At 35.2% G+C, this 19,732-nt stretch overlaps 4 protein-coding genes across 6 annotated transcripts in view; all 4 read right to left on the minus strand.

Moving 5' to 3' along the window:
* Positions 1-1,439: 1,439 nt before the first annotated feature.
* Positions 1,440-4,239, minus strand: ribc2 (RIB43A domain with coiled-coils 2). Its single transcript, XM_016544210.1, has 7 exons — positions 4,051-4,239; positions 3,869-3,950; positions 3,061-3,372; positions 2,769-2,887; positions 2,427-2,654; positions 2,128-2,294; positions 1,440-1,842 (listed from the first exon to the last, which is right to left on the minus strand). Exons 1-7 carry the CDS (start codon positions 4,165-4,167, stop codon positions 1,764-1,766), a joined length of 1,104 nt encoding a protein of 367 aa, XP_016399696.1. The 5' UTR covers positions 4,168-4,239; the 3' UTR covers positions 1,440-1,763.
* A 2,933-nt stretch (positions 4,240-7,172) lies between these two features.
* Positions 7,173-11,544, minus strand: LOC107732798 (probable polypeptide N-acetylgalactosaminyltransferase 8). The gene is made up of 11 exons (XM_016544215.1): positions 11,370-11,544; positions 11,062-11,284; positions 9,936-10,102; positions 9,529-9,712; positions 9,251-9,448; positions 8,495-8,609; positions 8,175-8,360; positions 7,898-8,035; positions 7,665-7,760; positions 7,420-7,587; positions 7,173-7,307 (listed from the first exon to the last, which is right to left on the minus strand). The coding sequence occupies exons 1-11, from the start codon at positions 11,542-11,544 to the stop codon at positions 7,173-7,175; spliced, it is 1,785 nt and encodes a 594-aa protein (XP_016399701.1).
* An 894-nt stretch (positions 11,545-12,438) lies between these two features.
* On the minus strand, positions 12,439-16,528 carry ndufa9a (NADH:ubiquinone oxidoreductase subunit A9a). Its single transcript, XM_016544202.1, has 11 exons — positions 16,279-16,528; positions 15,246-15,416; positions 15,040-15,137; positions 14,870-14,961; positions 14,490-14,631; positions 14,231-14,333; positions 13,999-14,069; positions 13,824-13,900; positions 13,629-13,724; positions 12,787-12,853; positions 12,439-12,707 (listed from the first exon to the last, which is right to left on the minus strand). The coding sequence occupies exons 1-11, from the start codon at positions 16,331-16,333 to the stop codon at positions 12,537-12,539; spliced, it is 1,143 nt and encodes a 380-aa protein (XP_016399688.1). The 5' UTR covers positions 16,334-16,528; the 3' UTR covers positions 12,439-12,536.
* Positions 16,529-17,021: 493 nt separating this feature from the next.
* LOC107732816 (dual specificity tyrosine-phosphorylation-regulated kinase 4-like) overlaps positions 17,022-19,732 on the minus strand; it is a 21,095-nt gene continuing 18,384 nt past the window's right edge. For 2 of the 3 annotated variants that reach the window (XM_016544235.1, XM_016544232.1), the window contains 3 exons: positions 19,212-19,341; positions 18,950-19,116; positions 17,022-18,631 (listed from right to left, as the gene is read on the minus strand). In XM_016544235.1, coding sequence (XP_016399721.1) covers positions 18,363-18,631; positions 18,950-19,116; positions 19,212-19,341 — 566 coding nt within the window. In that variant the 3' untranslated portion in view covers positions 17,022-18,362. The remainder of the gene's footprint in view (positions 18,632-18,949; positions 19,117-19,211; positions 19,342-19,732) is intronic. The other variant, XM_016544234.1, reaches the window with a different exon arrangement.

Genomic DNA, 19,732 nt, shown 5'->3' on the forward strand with positions numbered 1-19,732 from the left:
CGGCAGTGCTGATGGCTGAGGGTCATCCTGTAGTGATCAGCTCGGATGATCCAGCTCTATTTGGGGCCACTGCCCTTTCACACGATTTCTACGAAGCCTTCATGGGCTTTGGAGGAATGAGCTTTAATTTAGGCACATTGAAAGAGCTGGTCATAAACTCCCTCAGGTAACAGATAACTACAACTGTCATATTTTAGGATTTATACAGACATTACTTAAACGTGTGAGTTTTTCAGTCATTAGTATAATCTACAACCAGGCTTTGCTATTTATTTGTAACTTATTTGTCCTTTCGCTCTTTATTTCTAGGTACAGCTCATTGCCAAGTCAAACTAAGAAGAAGGCTATTGAGGTATTGCTGGTAAAATGGGACAAGTTTGTCTCGGAAAGTTTACTGTAGACTACTTCTACAGGTGGTCTCTAAATCAGGATGTTTTAAACATGCTCTAAGGGCATTTTTTACAGGATGTCTTCCTCTTATGTTTGTCATATTGGTGAACATACTGGGGTGTGAATTCTGCAATTTAGCTGTTACTTGATGTGAGAAACTGAATGTATGATCTCGAACTGGCCTGTGCTGCCATCTGGTGCAGAATCTGTGTACTGATTATCTTGACTTCCATTGAAACAAAATGGAGGACTCCAGTCCAGTGCTTGAACCTTCAGGCTGATGACCGTGGTTTTGTATGCTATTTTGTGAATGCTAATCAAGATTTTAGATTTTTAGGGCAGCAAAGTCACACAACATGTAGGTGTTTACAAGGTAGACCACTTCAGGACACCTGCTAAACCAAAAAAAAAACTGATGTACAATGTCAGTTAATTGTTTTATTTTTTTAAAAAAAAGGTTCTTAAAGGAATAGTTTACCTAAAAAAGAAAATTTGTTGAAATTTTACTCACGGCTCAGGCCATTCGGGATGTAGATGAGTTTGTTTCTTCATCTTCTTCACCAATGGATCCTCTCTGCAGTGAATGGGTGCCATCAGTATGAGAGTCGAGACAGCTGATGAAAACATCCCAATAATCCACACGACTCCAGTGAAGCAAAAAGTTGCATGTTTGTAATAAACAAAAACAAAAATATACGTTTTTAACTGCAAACTGTTGCTTCCAGTTCAAATAGTGTCTTTCATCTATAATATTGCTTAATATTTTGATGTAAGAAGACAAAAGGGGGATAAACTTTTCACTGGAGGAAGTGTTATTATGGATTCTATATTTTATATTTCACAAGACATTAACCGATGGACTGGACTGGAGTTGTGGATTACCGTGATGTTTTTATCAGCTGTTTGGACTCATTCTGACAGCACCCATTCACTGTAGAGGATCCATTGATGCGCAAGTGATTTAATGCTAAACCAAGCCTGTTCCAATGAAGAAACAAACTCATTTTCATTTTTGATTTTATTTTATTTTTTTCACATTTTCATTTTTGGGTGTCCTATTCCTTTAAAGATTTTAAAAGTACATTTTTACTTTAACAACCTTTGTAGGCTGACTTAGGTTACCTGATTTCAGTTGTTTGTGAATATGCAACTTATTTTGTTTACAACATGAATGTTTTAAAAAACAAGTGTTCCAACTCCATATGACATTCACCATCTTTACTGACCTATTAAAAATTGTGCAGCTTTCCAAAACACTTCTAGTGGAGTCCCCTGTCTATTTAAAGCCAAGGTTGACTGTAAAATGATACGGTGTATTGTCCTCGATTACTGAGCCCGGATGGTGTTCATCTTTCAGGTTCCCTCTGTAATATTTATCTACTACTGGTATTAAACTGGGAAAAATAGCGCTCGTCTGGAATGTTTGTGTACACATCCTGAAGATGTTTCTTCCTGTAAATGGAAAGAGTGATTATTTCAGTTTTAGTCATTTTAATACCAAAATGCATTTCAGTTATCAAGGCAACATTTTTCATTTTCATGTGTTTTTTTTATCTAATATTTATGTTTAGTTTCAGTTTGCTTGTTTTTTGTTTTTGTTTTAGTTAACTATAACAACACTGCAGTATAGTCCACTGACTTACTTGAAATGCAATCTCAATATTAAAAAAAAGTTATTTTGAATGGATTAGTAGGTGTGCTAATCATATATAGTCAGCCAAACCCTATTTAACTCACTGAGCATCATGGGTCTGAGCCAGCTGTGCGTTGGTGTTGTCCATTGCCCTGCGCAGCTCCTTATTAATGCGTGCGTGCTGTCTTTCTAGCAGCAGTGCAGCACGGGCGGATGTCATGCGCTCGTGATGCTCCTGAAGCTCCTTCTCTTGTTGCTCCATGACAGCATGCTGCACACAATTGTTTGGTTCTTATCACTTAAGTGTATTTTAATGTTTGAAACATTTCAGAAGTGCCATGTAATGTTACTTACTAATAAATAAAAGTTGAAAAAAAACAAAGTACCAAGTGCTGGGCTTTACCTTCCTATCTTCTGCTTGCTGCAGCTGGTATTGCGTGTACTGCTGGAGCTCTTTAGGACTCATTCCCTTGTAATAGTCCTTGCGCAGGCGAGACAGACCCAGCACACTAATATTCTGCTCAGGGTTTTCCATCAGCAGGTCTCCGTTTAGTTGGTTCAGGATGTCCGTCTGGTTGTTTTCCTCCTCTTCATGATGCTCCTGTAGATGTCGATTTGTGATTTCTGCAGCCTGAGGTCAAGAAGCAACAAGGAACAACAGGAAAATGATGGCTACTTGAGAGTACGGATAGTTCTTCTTGAATTTTAAAGCTTAACTTGTTGACTTTAGTGGTCAGTGACTCACCAGTGCAAGGTTAAAGTCTTTGGTGGCGATGGCTGTAGCTTTTTTGCTTTGGTCCTCCATCTTCTGCAATTCAAGAGCTCGGTTGTCTAGAGCCAGTCTGCTTTGATCATACTGGTGCACTATATAGTTGGTAAAAGGAGAAAACCTTCATAGTAGGGCTGGGAAATTCAGTGCATTCATTCACTATACCTTCTCAGAAAGAACAGCTAAACATTTAAGACTGGGACCAAGTGTCACTGAATTTTTTTTGAGGCGGATATAGAAAGGCTTCCCATTCATTCAGTGAACTTACTTTCTTGGTGTAACTGTTGTTTTGCTCGCTCCAGCTCGTCTTGCTTTTGTAGGGTCCATGCTCTGAGCTGCTCCTGCTGCTTCCTCAGCCGGTCCTTCTGGGCCAGATCTTCTCCAGGCAGCCCCGGCAGTATCCGCACCCCTTCCTGCTTCTTCAGCAGCTCTGGATCGTTCAGATCAAACTCACGCCGGCTGGCAGGTTGTTGAAACTGTTGTCTGAATTGCACAATGGCTTCATTCAACAGACGCTCATCTTTCTTTTGCCGCTGCTCCAGGACACATGCTACACGATCACTGCACAGCAGCTCATCAGCTAAAAAGAGAAAGGAAAAGGGTTTGAGTTAAGTTCAATGTAAATGTGAATTGTGTTAAGTTAACCACATTTATTTGGACGAAAAAGTAAAGTAAAAAGTAATGAAAATACAAAAATTCTTGTAAAGCAATTACATCAATTAATTTAGAAAACGTGTGTACATAAAATATTTCTTAAAAAAAATCTAAATCAAAGTTTTCTAAATTACTTAATTGCTTATTATTATTTTATTATACACACACACACACACACACACACACATATATATATATATATATATATATATACAGTATATATCTTCAGCATTTTTATTACATTTTTCCTCTTTTTTTTCTTTTTCAGACAGTTACACCACTTGGACTTTTTTCAAATACAGGAATTGGGGATTTTTTTTTTTTTTTACATTTATTAATGTACTCATTGTATGTATGAATAAATAATATATTAAATATGTTCTAATAATAGATTCAGATCAAAAATAACAAAATAAACTCACCATAGATTTTAAATTCATTCGCTTGGCGTTGGTCTTTCTCTCTTAGTTCTTTAACTTGGTGGTCGAGAGCATCTTTGTCAACCTGACCAAGAGAGAAATCAACAAATTAACTTGCAGATGTTGTTTACAGCTGTATAAAATATAAAATGATGTATAAAATGTATTCCACCAAACAAACTTACTCCAATAGTGCGGACATTATCATCGAAGATCCTCTCCCGGCGTTGCAGCTCCCTGTTTCTCCTTCTGTCAAGTTGAACAGCTGCAACTCGGTCTGACAGAAGCTCAACTTGATTCATTGTGTATCACCACTTTAAATCGATTTAGCGAGTTGTTTTAATCGACTTACTGGTGGTCACAAAACGAGGGAAACCCGTAAACAAACACGTTGCTAAGAGACTGAAGATACACGTTTGAAAATTGCGCCCTCTCGCTGTTGTTTTTCATGCTACAGAATGGCTGAAATAAAATACACCACGCACACTCCAGAAACATATACGTATACGATACGTATATAGGTAATTAAACACTTTTCAAAACTTCTGCTTTGATTCCGTTTTTTTGGTTATTGCATGTCCATAAAAACCTTTGCGTGCTAAATTCCACTAATAAGGGAATCCATATGATAATGTGCTTTATTGATGCTGCAACGTTTAGACTAGTACATTTTTTTAATGGTTATTTATCTTACATTTGTAATTTGTTATGCTGTTCACCAACACCAATGTCATTTTACTGTAATAGTTTTATCAGTGTTTGAGCAACATTTTGAAATGTTAGGCCTACCAGTAGTTCAGTATTGAAATGATACTGATTACTTCTGTCACAGGACACACACCTCACAGTAACATTATAACACTCAAAAGACAAGTTTCAGTGTAATTAACCCTGTCACCTGTGTCAGGTTAAACCGCAGTTGACTTAAACTTGAAACAAAAAAATAATTCACAAACAAGAACACAATCAAATGTATATGTGACCCTGGACCTCAAAGCCAGTCATAAGTAGCACGGGTATATTTGTAGCCAACAATACATTGTATGGGTCAAAATGATTGATTTTTTATGGCAAAAATCATTAGGATATTAAGTAAAGATCATGTTCCATGAAGATAATTTGTGAATTTCCTACCGTAAATATATCTAAACTTAATTTTTGATTAGTAATATGCATTGCTAAGGACTTCATTTGACCAACTTTAAAGGCGATTTTCTCAGTATTTTGATTTTTTTTTGCACCCTCAGATTCCAGATTTTCAAATATTGTTACCAAACCATACAACAATGGAAAGCTTATTTATTCAGCTTTCAGATGATGTATAAATCTCAATTTCAAAAAATAATGACTTGGTGTAAAATAATGAATGGTTTTGTGGTCCAGTGTCACATATTTCCATTCACATACGTGTACACACATATTATTTTGAGGTTTTACAGCTACTTCCTTTACTATATTTTCACTTCTGTGAAATTTCCTTTTAAAAGTCTTTGATAACATGTTGTATTGTCCATTTTTGCCCTGTGCATGTTTGCAAAATAAGATGGTAGTAGGAATCCTCTCCTTGTCCGATCTCAAGACAACGATTTGTGTTTCTGTTCCTTATTGCATTTCCCTAAAAATGAAACAGAAACCAGAAAATAAATTTTCTCTGATTATAACAGTACAGAATAACCACACATTTAGCAATGCTAAGCAATGTGCTGTGAAATACAGCAGGACTGTACCTGAGAAAAGTCCCAGTATATACTCAATCCTTTCTCCTTGGCATTTTTACAGTCATGCAACGCTGGTGTATTTCCAGTACCAGGATCCATTAGACAACGGTTAGAGTTATACGTGTGGGATTTGATGCCTCCAATGTAGACCTCTCCATTACGGTTGTAATAACAATGCTGTGAAAGACAGTCAAATGAAGAGTGCTTTTTGGATGTGGTTACTCAAAGTAAAGGTTTACACTCACATACAGTACCTGAGGGTCATAGTAATGACATTCATACAGAATAGGGACACTTCCAGGAACTTCACCTTGATCAACGCAGTATCTTTCCTGGATGTCATTCTTCAGCTGCCATGAGAAATAAACAGCGGCAGTTTAGAGATAAATAGTTTAGATGGACCAACTATCTAATAAACTTTCTTTATATCTATTTTGGAGGGGAATTGTATCAGAAGACTTTGAGCAACTATTAAATAATATCTTACCACACCATAACCAATTATGACTTCCCAGCTGTCTAGGAGAGGATATACATTTTCCAGATACCATTTGAAGGGCTTACATTTGAGTTTCTCGTGTAACTTTTTTCTTTCAGTCACATCACCAATATCAATCCCATGATTCTAAAGAAAAAAACAGTTAATTTATCAACCAGGTCCAGGCTGATATGAGAATCAGTTAAATGTATAGTTATAAACAAGCCTGTTAATATTCAGCTTCAGCTTGAGCTAACCTTAAAACAATGTTTACTATTCCTCTTACCTTAAGGGGGAGATTCCAGGCAATATTCACATTTGATTTGTATTCATCCAGCCAGATTTCAGCCACTCTCAGGGCGTTTCGAATCATGGGTTTGCTGAGATCTGGTGAATATGGCTTATGTTCTCTTTCAATGTGTGCAATCTTTGAACATGGCACCACTTCAATACTCCCGCCGCAGAGCCAGACCTGATTTATATATATAATATATATATATATAATAGTGTGTGTGTGAAATACTGATCAAATTCAAGCACTTTCACATATATTATACTGTATGCATTCTTTTGGAGCCACAATGTGTATTACTGACTTACACGTATTGCAAGTTCAACATTTTCACCACCATAAATTGTCATTCCTTCATCCAAAACTCCAATTTCTCCCAGGAATTGACGATCAGCGACAAGAATACCCATGATTGAGGGACTCCTAACAATGCAGAAAAATGAAACTACTTATACGTTCTACATCCATCAAATCATAAACTGCAAACTTTAGCTTATATATATGAAATAAAGTATGGTAATAGTTTACACATTATGCAGCAGTTACAGTTAAATTGTTGAGGAACAAAAAATCAACCGTTTTAATAAATGTTGCATTGTTCACTCAACCAATTCATTAAAAACACAGATTCATTTAGGAATGAAATAAGCAACCATTTTTAAATGCTGCATGGTTTGCTTAACTGATTCATTCTAAAAACACTGATTCATTCAGGAATCAAATAAGCAACCATCTTTATAAATGGTGCATTGTCCACTCATGTTGCATTGTTTGCTCAACCGGTTTGTTACTATATTTTCACTTCTGTGAAATTTCCTTTTAAAAGTCTTTGATAACATGTTGTATTGTCCATTTTTGCCCTGTGCATGTTTGCAAAATAAGATGGTAGTAGGAATCCTCTCCTTGTCCGATCTCAAGACAACGATTTGTGTTTCTGTTCCTTATTGCATTTCCCTAAAAATGAAACAGAAACCAGAAAATAAATTTTCTCTGATTATAACAGTACAGAATAACCACACATTTAGCAATGCTAAGCAATGTGCTGTGAAATACAGCAGGACTGTACCTGAGAAAAGTCCCAGTATATACTCAATCCTTTCTCCTTGGCATTTTTACAGTCATGCAACGCTGGTGTATTTCCAGTACCAGGATCCATTAGACAACGGTTAGAGTTATACGTGTGGGATTTGATGCCTCCAATGTAGACCTCTCCATTACGGTTGTAATAACAATGCTGTGAAAGACAGTCAAATGAAGAGTGCTTTTTGGATGTGGTTACTCAAAGTAAAGGTTTACACTCACATACAGTACCTGAGGGTCATAGTAATGACATTCATACAGAATAGGGACACTTCCAGGAACTTCACCTTGATCAACGCAGTATCTTTCCTGGATGTCATTCTTCAGCTGCCATGAGAAATAAACAGCGGCAGTTTAGAGATAAATAGTTTAGATGGACCAACTATCTAATAAACTTTCTTTATATCTATTTTGGAGGGGAATTGTATCAGAAGACTTTGAGCAACTATTAAATAATATCTTACCACACCATAACCAATTATGACTTCCCAGCTGTCTAGGAGAGGATATACATTTTCCAGATACCATTTGAAGGGCTTACATTTGAGTTTCTCGTGTAACTTTTTTCTTTCAGTCACATCACCAATATCAATCCCATGATTCTAAAGAAAAAAACAGTTAATTTATCAACCAGGTCCAGGCTGATATGAGAATCAGTTAAATGTATAGTTATAAACAAGCCTGTTAATATTCAGCTTCAGCTTGAGCTAACCTTAAAACAATGTTTACTATTCCTCTTACCTTAAGGGGGAGATTCCAGGCAATATTCACATTTGATTTGTATTCATCCAGCCAGATTTCAGCCACTCTCAGGGCGTTTCGAATCATGGGTTTGCTGAGATCTGGTGAATATGGCTTATGTTCTCTTTCAATGTGTGCAATCTTTGAACATGGCACCACTTCAATACTCCCGCCGCAGAGCCAGACCTGATTTATATATATAATATATATATATATATATATAATAGTGTGTGTGTGAAATACTGATCAAATTCAAGCACTTTCACATATATTATACTGTATGCATTCTTTTGGAGCCACAATGTGTATTACTGACTTACACGTATTGCAAGTTCAACATTTTCACCACCATAAATTGTCATTCCTTCATCCAAAACTCCAATTTCTCCCAGGAATTGACGATCAGCGACAAGAATACCCATGATTGAGGGACTCCTAACAATGCAGAAAAATGAAACTACTTATACGTTCTACATCCATCAAATCATAAACTGCAAACTTTAGCTTATATATATGAAATAAAGTATAATAAAGGTAATAGTTTACACATTATGCAGCAGTTACAGTTAAATTGTTGAGGAACAAAAAATCAACCGTTTTAATAAATGTTGCATTGTTCACTCAACCAATTCATTAAAAACACAGATTCATTTAGGAATGAAATAAGCAACCATTTTTAAATGCTGCATGGTTTGCTTAACTGATTCATTCTAAAAACACTGATTCATTCAGGAATCAAATAAGCAACCATCTTTATAAATGGTGCATTGTCCACTCATGTTGCATTGTTTGCTCAACCGGTTTGTTAAAAAAAAATAAAATAAATAACATATATTATTTAGAAACTAAATAAGCAACTGTCTTCATAAATGTTGAATTATTTGCTCAACCACTTTGTTAAAAAAAAAACACTGATTCATTTATTAACAACATTGTGTTGGCCGGAGACTTGTTATGGTTGATTGTGTTTTGACTTTGTTTAAAATTTTTCTGTATGTGTCACATTCCAGGGGCATTTAAAATAAACAATAAAAGGTAAGGTGATTAACAATAGTGGAAAAAGTTGGACCACTTACTTCCCTGGTACTGATGGGTCGTTGTTTTTGAACCATTCTGGCCGGAAGGACTCGTACATGCACCAGAGGTTCCAGTCGAATGCATGAGCAGATGGAATATACTCAGTAACCTCCAGTGTGTCAAAAAGCACATTGTCAAACACTGGTGACAGCACTACTGTCCTGTCTGCTTTGATTCTTGCAAGTAGTGGCTCTGCCCTAGAACAATACGGCAGTCAAATGTATACTTAGCAAAGATATTAAGTCCCTCTAATTACTAAGCCTGGGCTAATATTTACCATTCCATATGAACTTCAATGTGCGCATCAAGAATGGCTATCACCTGACCTGCGGCCGCTTCCCAGCCTGAGATTCTTGCCTTGGCAAGCCCCATCTGCCTTTTGTGTCTCACTTTCTTGATTAAACCAGGTTTGTCTTTATTAATTAGATCAATATATTCATCTAGAGCCAATTGCAGATCCTCTGTCGAGAAATGAAAAATATGTAATAGAATAAATTGTTATATTAAACGATTCATATTTAGAGTACAAGTCTTTCTATATTTTCCATTAATTCTGTTTATTTTTCTTTATAAATATCAGATTTATGCTTGACAAATAAATAACTGTTTAGAAAACAGTCTAATATTAAAAAAAACAACATATCAAATCATTAAAATATCACAAATATTAAGGGTAAAACTAACCGTTGGAGCTGTAGTCGTCTACCAGGATGATCTCCTTTAGCAGATGAGAAGGAGTTTTGTCAATGATGCTGCGGATTGCCCTTTTAATGACTGACAGAGCCTCATTAAAGTAGATCAGAATCACACTAATGGTTGGCAGGTCCTTAGGGTAGATCTTCACAGTACATCTGCAATATATATATATTTATATATATATATATATATACACATACATACATAGCCTTATGTGGGTTGGTGTTAAAGAATTGTGTTATAATAACCCCTACAAATACAACTCATTATATACACTATAAACACTTTAAAGGAGACAGACATGTAGATGTTTGTTAAAGATGTTTTGGAGGGATAATTATTTTTAAATCATACCCTATTTTTTACATCAAAATTTGTTAATACTTTACTATATGTAAGGGTGGATATTTTTTATCAGTTGTTTATTGCAACAATACATAGTGAAAAATCGGGCTAAAATCCTGCAGTGTGAACTCGGCATTAGATTGCTTACAGTTTAAGTGCCAGTGCAGTGTTGCCAGATATTGATACTAAAACAAACTAAAAATAAAACAATGATTTCCAATCTTTTTCAAATAAGATAAGATAAAGATATCGCTGACTCTAAACTGCAACTTCCTACTTTAAAGTGGAAAAGACAAGTCCAAAAACGCTTATAATAGCTGGCTGCGCCCGCGCCCTCACTCAGTCACAACTCTCTCACGCCTCGTTCACTCCGCCACCGTCTCACAGCGATAATTTTCATAACAGGGACGCTAAACATTCTTGCAAACTGTCTAAACTGAATTACACATGAGGAGGAATAAATTACATATGAAGAGTTCATTTGCAAAAACAGATAATGTTTTTAACAATTTTCAAAAATCATGTTTTTTCATTGTGCATTCCAATTAATCTCAATTAAACGACAGTTGGGTTATTTTGATTAGGTTAAAAATAACTAAAAAATACAGCTAACTAATACAATAAAACACAATAAAAACATGATAACATAATAAAAAACATGATTTGTGAAAATTACAAAAAACTGAGTTATCTGTTTTTGCAAATAAACTCTTCATATATTAAAATAGAAAATATATCTTCAACTAGAAAACAGTTGTAAATAAGTTACCTGATGTTTCGAGTATCAGGGATTGTTCTGTTCAGTGGTAATCTGTTACTGAGGAACACATTGTATCCAAATTCCTGAAAGTGCCTCTCTGCTTCCATTTGTTCTTCTTCTGTGAGTTCAGCTCCCCATGAACGGAAGAGAGGTGATTGTGGATACAACTTCTTTTTTGTAATTTTCTGTTCCACAACAGCCTCTTTGACTTTTTGATTTTTGACCTCTATTACTTTGGCTGAAAATACAAGTATACAAGTGTTGAGATCATGAAGAAATACTATGTTCTCAAATGTATGTAATGAGCACAAACTCACCTATTTTATAAACTTGATCTTCTATTCTCTTCAGTCTTCTGAGAACCTCCAGATCTTCTGGCCTTTGTAACCTGTTGTCACTATCCATCACCTGTCTGATAAATGACATGTACACAAGACTGTAAACTACGACAGCAATAACTAACAAACACACGACTCTTGCTGCAGTCTTCATTTTCAAAATGTCTTTGTGGCCATGATTTTTAAGAAAACAACAAAGGAGGTATACGAACGCCTGTACATAAAGCTGACTGTCAACAAAGGTGTACTTTGATTTACGCAAGACACCTCTGAGATATGGGAGTGGTTAAAGTTTAGCTGATTTGGTCAGAGGCATAAAGTCAAAGTTCTATAGAACCTATTAGTATCTAACATATAGGAAGTTGTACAGATGTACAATTTCAAATAAGTTTTGTATTTAAATATATTTTTAAAATTATTTTATCCTGTGATGCAAAGCTATATTTAAGCATTACTCCAGCATTAGTATCACAGGATCCTCCAGAAGTCATTCTAATATGCTGATTTAGGACTCAAGAAACATTTCTTATTATCAAAGTTGAATACAGTTGTGCTGCTTAAATGTTTTTCAGAATTCTTTGCTTAATAGAAATTTCAAAACAACAGCATTTATTTGAAACACTTTTTTTTGTAGTAACAAATATGAGTCACTTTTGATCCATTTTAATCTATCTTTGCTGAATAAGTTTTAAAGTTTAATTTTTTGTTAGAAAATATATTTTTAAACAAGAAACATGGGATTGGATGTAGCAACACAAGAAAACAAAACTCTTGAATAAAAAAAAAAAAACTGAATAGCCTGATCTTCATGCGATCAATACTAATTTCTATCAAACATGTACAGCCCCTATAACTTAGCATACAGATCACAAGTCATTTTAAAGACACTGAATATTAAATATAAACTCTTGCAACTATGTTGTTCACAAAACATCTCACATTTTTAAAATCACATCTGTCCCATCTGTAATTTTTTCTTACACTTGTGGGGCAAACGTAAGATAATGCATCACACTCGAACAAGGGAAAAAAAAACATGCCAAGGATATAAGGTTGAATATCTTTATTTATGTACAGAAAAAAGTAAAACTAAACACGTGAGGACCAGCAGAGATCTGACTGGACACAGGAGCAACTGCCGCTTGTTTAATAGCTGACTGTTTTGGCAGGTTTGGTCTCTCCGATCTCAGCATCCAGGTAGCGGAAACGGCGATGACGACGCAACGTTTCAATGGCCTTTTGCTCAATGGAGGACGGTGTGATGCCCAAATCCTCCAGTCCTGGGAGGTCAGGGTACTTCATGTCCGTTGTGTGGAACTACAAAAGACAGTTTCAACTATTTATGTTCTTGACAACATTCAAGATATCTAATTTTGTAATGCTCTGAAACACATACCCGGTCGACTTTATCACGGGTCGTCCAGGGCTCGAATGGGTTCATCTCAAAAAATCTTGCGATGAGGCTAAAACCAGAAAACACAAAGGGAATGTATGTAAACTTCTGTAAATTGTCAGGTTAAAGGTGAAGATTGTATGATTTTTGTATGACACATTCTCTTGACCCATTAAATGTTGTATTCAGTGCAACAACAACAACAAAAGATCTACATCTTCCTCAGAATTTCTTGTTTTGTTTTCCAATACAAATATCTAAACATCCTCAAATCAAGTTAAATTTACTTGAGACGAAAACTAAACATATGAAGTCTTGTTTTCTGAAAAGTTTATGCTTAAAACAAGAACAAACATTTGTCAATAGGGTATACAAAACTAGTTTTCCCTTTGCATTGAGTTGATTTTTTGAGTTCTTGTTTTTTAAGCATAAACTCACTTCTAATAAAACAAAACTTCTTATTTTATGCAATTTCGCTTAAGTAAATGTAGAAGTTGATTTAAGAATGTTTAAACATTTACACTGGAAACAAGACAAAACTACTGATGAAGTGATCAGAAGGTACAGTAATAGATATAATTACATATTCTAGTGTTTATATTCAAGCCATAAGTTTTTTTTTTGGATAAAATAAATAAAGTAATTGAGATCTTGTTGTATACAAAGTATTATATTTTATAGTTTCAATTTATTCCTTACATTTTCTCTTCCTTGTCTTAAAAAGGTCTTCAAACCTCTTAAAATGTACCTTCAAAAAACCTGCAGAAACCCTGTCTAGGTGACAGTATTAACATACTTCACCTTTAAGATAAGTAATGTGAAGAGATTTTTTAGGAAATGCTTACTGATAGAGAGGGCGAGGTACGGGGTAAGCCAAATACGGCCTGTGGGCCAGGGCATATACGTACTCCACCAAGTCATGAAGTAGATACCGGTTGGGCCTGTGGAGCAAGAGATTCATTTCACATTGTTTCGGACACAAGAAATCATAGATCGGAAAGTGTGAATTTGAAAAAAAGAGAAATTGGGCTGGTTCATACCCAACTAATGCATATGTTTTCCCATTAGCATCGGGGTCTTTAATGGCATTGACGATTGCTTTGGCCACATCCACCACCTTTAAAAAGTCAAATATTGCATCTTCAATCTGAAATAATCATAAACTATGATCGTAAATATTTACATTTACTTGTGTTCAAATTGGTTGATACTCACATGAACAGACTGTTTGACTGTCTGCTTGCCCATTGCAATAAGAGGAACAGCTTTGCCAAACCAACGCATGTCTAAACAACAGCAATAACAGGAAATATCAATTTAACAACTGGGTGAACTGTCCCTTTAAGACAGAACAAATTCTACTTCTGTCATCACAAAACATACAACAAGGTATATTCTTTAATATTTACAATCAGTAACTGATTTCTGGATATAATCAGACACCTACTAGCAAAGTGGTTCAAGAACCTATCCTCTCTTCCAAAGCACTCAGAAGGTTTCATAATGATGGCGTCAGGGAACTCTTCCCGCACCACTGCCTCACCTACAGCCTGCAGGAGTTATGACCAGTTATGACACAATTATCCACTTTACCTTTGTAGAATGCATTACTATTGACTTTATCTACCTTAGCAGCCTAAATTGCTATTTGGTTTTTAGCACACCCATGGTTTTTAATTAAGCATGTTACATTATTAAACCATTACCTTATTCCTTAGGTACTTGGAAGGGCTGCGGATATCTGCGTTAAGGTGGGACATATGGATGAACTTTTTGATTCCGGCTTCACGTGCTGCCCTTGCGATCTGCTGGGGGATGGAGACGAAGACGTCTTCGAACTTGTAGTTGCTTTAAAAGAGGAAAAAAGACAGCATGTTTAATAGAAACATAATCTATTTGAATACATCTACAGACCCACTCGAGGTATCGGAGTAAAAATTGTTTAGTTTAGAAAGAATTTAGTTCAATCAAAGGGTTCACCATTTTTTTGAATCGTATTTTTGAAATCACAATCACATTGCAATTTTTATCAGAATAACCACAATGATATTTTTTCCCTAAATCATGCAGCTCTATTTTCTAGTACCTGGTCTCCCACTCTCTTCCCACAAGGTTGATCACAACGTTAGAGTGAGAAATCGCTCTTTTGATCGATTCCTTATCCCTTGCATCCCATTCCTGTAAAAGCATCAAAAAGCATATTAGAGAGGAAACTCTTCTTCTGGAAATAAGACAAATGGTGGTGAGTGCATTTACCATAAAGATGATCTGGCCCAGATCGCCCATAGGTCTGAGGTACATGAGATCGTACTGGTCACATCGGTGAGGAATCACGATCTGGGAGCCAATACGTCCTAAAACAAACCCATATTTTATTTTTCAAACCAATGAAATGGCAATGGATAGTATATAAGTGAATGAGGCTCATTCAGGTTTTTACGATGAATAATATCATGACTCACCGAGTCGGCTGACAACATATCTCCCCAGGAAGCCAGTGGCTCCAAACACTGTCGCAGCTACTCCACTGGAGGATGAGCGGCCTCCTTTTCCTCTGGGCACCATGGCATGATGGATCTTCCTGTGCTGAACCGTCACAGGACCAGCAGCCAGCAAAACCGGAGAACAGGTGCCTGATGACAGAAGAAATAAACCATGTAAAAACAAAAATATATAAGTATGTCTACAGAAACAATTCAAGTACATTGATGAAACTGTATCTTAACCCTATAAAGCCTACTGTATAATACTTGGTACATGCATTTCTAAGGCCTTTAAATGACAATCAACAATCGAAACTTAGCTGAAAAATCTGTTGTACACAACAGATTTTTATAATTTCTTTATAACACATCTTCTACAACAATGCCTTCAACATGACAAAACATAAAACAGATATGCAAAGTTTAAAAACTAAATGTTTTAAAATCTAAACCTACAATAAACTATTCAATTAAAAAAAAAAAGTTTTCTGGCTATCTTTTCATTTGTCAGGCTTTACAGGGTTAACCGTGGAAAAAAAGCAGTACGACTTTCAGAATAACAATACTTAGCATAAAAATATTGCATGTTAAAGGTTGCAGAACGTATAAAGGAAATAGAAATTGATAAAAGAAGCATTTTGGGTATCGTATGTGCGCTTGTGATGTCTATAAATAGGTACGTTTTGACACATAGTCTCCGGTTATGCTGCACGGCACACAGTACACAATTACTGCATTAAGCAGAAAATGTGACAAAACTAAGGTTCTACAGTAAAACTGCCCGTGTTTATAGTTTTAAATGACATAACTGACAATAGTAATATATTGCAGCTGTACTAATGCACAACTGAGGCCTGATGTCTTCAGCCGGGGTCACAAAACACAAGACAACGATTTTGTTTAAACATCATCTAATCGCTTTATCATTCGTCTTGTTAACATTCTCAGCAATATTAGTGTTTCTGTACAGTCACATTGTCTGTATGGTAAAGTAATCTAACTGCGAACTCACCTGAAAGCTTGGGAAGGACACCCACAGGACGGCAAATCAGAGCGACAGCCGCCATGATTCTGACCGTCAGCACGGAGGACGGAGGCTGAGGAGAGTCAAACGCAAAGCGAAAAAAGCGAAAGCTGAATGGTACGGTAAGAACTTATAGAAAGATTTTTATATGGTGTTAAATACCTCAAAGAAGCAAAAACTAAGCTATAAATATATTACTAAAAGTAAACAACGCTTCGTGTTCGGACATTAGCCTATATAAAGGATTTTCCCCACACTTTGCACTAATATTACGAGTTGAGGTAAACCTATAAAAGTACTTATGTATTATTTGTACTTATTTTATTGTTTAAACGCAGTATAACCAACCGCCTTGTGTAACATAATTGTGATGATAATTATCCACATGTGGAAAATTTAAACAAGTTTCTAAACTAAGCTACACAGGGCTTTGACAAGCAGAAAAAGACAAGTTATTCTCCATGTTATTGGTTATTTATCAGTTTGGGTAAGGTTTCAGTTCCAAAATACTTTAAAAAAATTACTATAGTTTTAAAGAATAGATTATAATAACTTTAAAAGAGTCTTAAGTATTACATTTACCAGAATTTCATTAGGGTAGTAGTAATGAATAAAAATTCCCTTGATAAACACATACAATCTATTTTGGGCTAAATAAATTATATTGAATAAATAAGTCAAGTCCAGATCAAGTTTTGCATTTAAAAAAAAAAAATCACATTCAGTACGGTATTACATCTTTATTGTCATGGGTATGACAGTATTTTACAGACATTATTCAAGAGACAATTTAAATTATTTCTTTCTAATACTGAAAGGCACTACCTAACACCCTTGATCCAAAACTTTCTTCTAAAATCCCATAAACAAAAATGTCAAGAAACAACAAGGGAGAGAGATAGCATATGGTACTAAAAATCTCTTTTTCAATTATAACAGATAAACAAAATGAGAACAAGTAAAACCTTGTCTAATGTTTACATGACTTTGTGGCATCCACACAGGGTGCATGGTATTTACCTTAAGAACTCTATATACAGGAAAATATACTATTACTATCCAGAAAATGTTGTATTTTTAATTCTGTATAAACATACTAATTTTACTTTAAACGGCAACATTCTTGACCTTCCCTCTAAATCTAAATCATAACAATCATAACCATTATCATCAACATTGCCATCATTATCAGTCGTCATCATTACAATCACGCAAGTATTGTGCACATTTTGATGATCTAGTGTGCTTTCCATCAGATTTAGTCAGAGGATGTGTTTCTCTAGAACAAAAACATATATAATTAATCTCTTTGGCTCAGTAATTATTGCACCGACAGCTTACAAACTCATAGAAATAATAATAATAAAAAAAACCTGGCAAATGACAACAAAGCATACAAACACTGTTAATCCATGCAGTAATATTGCACAACAAAGCAGCTTTGGTACCCAAGTTCACCTTGAGCTCTATTAATGACATTGCTAAAAGCTTTGATGCTTTGAAAAGAAAAATGAAAAAGCACACTAGACCCAATAAACATGCACATAGCATGATGCTCTGCAAAATATGCTAGTGTTACAAACAATCTCATAGTAATAATCCTTTCAAAATACATCACAAGCACCAAAATGATACCAAATTATTCACTTTACTTAGAAATCAAATCATTTGAATAGTCAAAAACACAGACTACCACTCTTTGACCACTAATCTAATCCCTCTAGACTGGAGAGTGAAGATGTGGTCACACTAGACTATAAATAGAGGCTCCATTTATATATGTGATTTTGTGTGATTTATTCATTATTAAAAACAGAAGCCTTACAGCATCATATCCTCTAGCCAAAATTGTCATAAAATAATTTTTGGATGCTCAAACTCTAGTGTGGCCGCAACTTTACAGACCACAAGTAAGAAACTGTTAAAAAAATTAATAATTTGTTTGACTTTTTGTACTTTTTGCCAAACAAGAAGTCAAACTGTCTAAGCCGCACATTAGGTAAGTCCAGACCAAGCGGCTGAATTATAAACCATACGCAATAAAAACATTACTCATTCTTTTCTTTGGGGTGTTATACAATAGGAGGGAGAAACTGAGGCTCCTGTCCTTCTGAAGAATCAGTGCTTGAGCCTGTCTGAGGTTTGATGATGATCTGAACGGAGCGCTCTCCACTTGAGTCCGACTTGCTGTCTTTGCTCACACTTTTGCCTGTGTCTTCACTGTTGTCTTCCTCGGCTGATGCTCCTATAGGTCGCAGACGCTCTTCTGATGCCATCTTGCCTCCTTTGCTTGAAGTGTCACTGACCCTCTTAAGTTTGTCGTCAGAACCAGATTTATCAGCTATGGAAAGATAAAAGATAGAAATTATATTTTGCATTACATAATAAAATGTTAAATTAATTCAAATTAATGGCATGTAATTATATTAAATTAAAATGTTACATTAAATTAAATATGAATAAAATATTTAATGTAATTATATTTCAGATTTATTATCATATTTATATAACATTTAATTTATTTCAAAATTATGAATTAAAAATAAATTAATTCAAGATATTTTTAAGCAAGACTTGAGTATCCAAACATGTTTAGGGCACTTGTATATCATTACCAATAGTTATAATCAATCATTATTGTACAAGAACATATTCTGACCCTTGCTTGTCCTGTTTAAAGTCGCTTTGCGGTAAGTGAATTCATAATTGTTGTCAATGTCTTTCCGGATAGGCCGGGGTTTAGGATGGAGCTTGTTGAGACGTCCCTCTGTGATCCACTCGTGCTGCATCCCTTCATCAGGTGTCATGCGTTTTGTGGGATCCCACCTACAAGAACCCAACGGTACAGGTTGAAAAAATCTATTTATGTGTGTTGTAGCAGTAATAAATATGAAATCAAATTATTACTTTACTATACATACACAAGGCAACGTCGAATGAAGTCAAGAAATTGAGGATCACTGGTCTTCAACACACTGGCAAGATCTTTTGAGTTGGGTCGACGTTTCTTCCCTTTGCTGTTGGTGATATTCCTTGGGTTTCCTTTGGAATCTTATTGAAACATTTATATAAATTAAAATAAATTAGCATGAACAAAGTCATTTTTAATTAAATATTATTTGACTAACACTTCACAATAAGGTCCTGTTAATGCACTAACTAAAATGAACTAATAATGACCAATTAATTTGTTATAGTATTTATTCATCTTTGTTAACGTTAGTTATTAAAAAATACAACCGCTCATTGTTAGTTTATGTCAGCTCAGGACCATTAAAGGGGTCCTATTATGCTCTTTTACAATGTCTTGAATTTGTTTTGGGGGTGTACTAGAACATGCTCTCATGCTTGGTGGTTCGAAAAACGCATTATTTTTTACATAATTTACATTATTACAATACCTTTCTCCCCATCCTGGCACAAACGGCTCGATTAGTTCCGG

The sequence above is a fragment of the Sinocyclocheilus rhinocerous genome, unplaced genomic scaffold, assembly GCF_001515625.1.
Source record: "Sinocyclocheilus rhinocerous isolate Xijiao unplaced genomic scaffold, SAMN03320098_v1.1 scaffold2415, whole genome shotgun sequence".
NCBI classification, from domain to species: domain Eukaryota; kingdom Metazoa; phylum Chordata; class Actinopteri; order Cypriniformes; family Cyprinidae; genus Sinocyclocheilus; species Sinocyclocheilus rhinocerous.

Bases quoted from the DNA above. Each gene is read 5' to 3' on its own strand.
- ribc2 (XM_016544210.1), bottom strand. From the start codon at position 4,167: ATGAATCAAGTTGAGCTTCTGTCAGACCGAGTTGCAGCTGTTCAACTT. The intron at 2,655-2,768 runs GTGAGTCACTGA...TCTTGACCTCAG, and splicing joins AAGACTTTAACCTTGCACTG to GCTGCAGAAATCACAAATCG. The intron at 2,295-2,426 runs GTAAAGCCCAGC...AATTGTGTGCAG, and splicing joins AGCAAGCAGAAGATAGGAAG to CATGCTGTCATGGAGCAACA.
- ndufa9a (XM_016544202.1), bottom strand. From the start codon at position 16,333: ATGGCGGCTGTCGCTCTGATTTGCCGTCCTGTGGGTGTCCTTCCCAAG. The intron at 14,962-15,039 runs GTAAATGCACTC...ATGCTTTTACAG, and splicing joins TGGGCCAGATCATCTTTATG to GAATGGGATGCAAGGGATAA. The intron at 12,854-13,628 runs GTAAGCATTTCC...TTCTGGTTTTAG, and splicing joins GTACCTCGCCCTCTCTATCA to CCTCATCGCAAGATTTTTTG.
- LOC107732798 (XM_016544215.1), bottom strand. From the start codon at position 11,544: ATGAAGACTGCAGCAAGAGTCGTGTGTTTGTTAGTTATTGCTGTCGTA. The intron at 9,713-9,935 runs GTTAGTTTTACC...ATTTCTCGACAG, and splicing joins AGACGACTACAGCTCCAACG to AGGATCTGCAATTGGCTCTA. The intron at 8,610-9,250 runs GTAAGTGGTCCA...CTGCATTGTTAG, and splicing joins GACCCATCAGTACCAGGGAA to GAGTCCCTCAATCATGGGTA.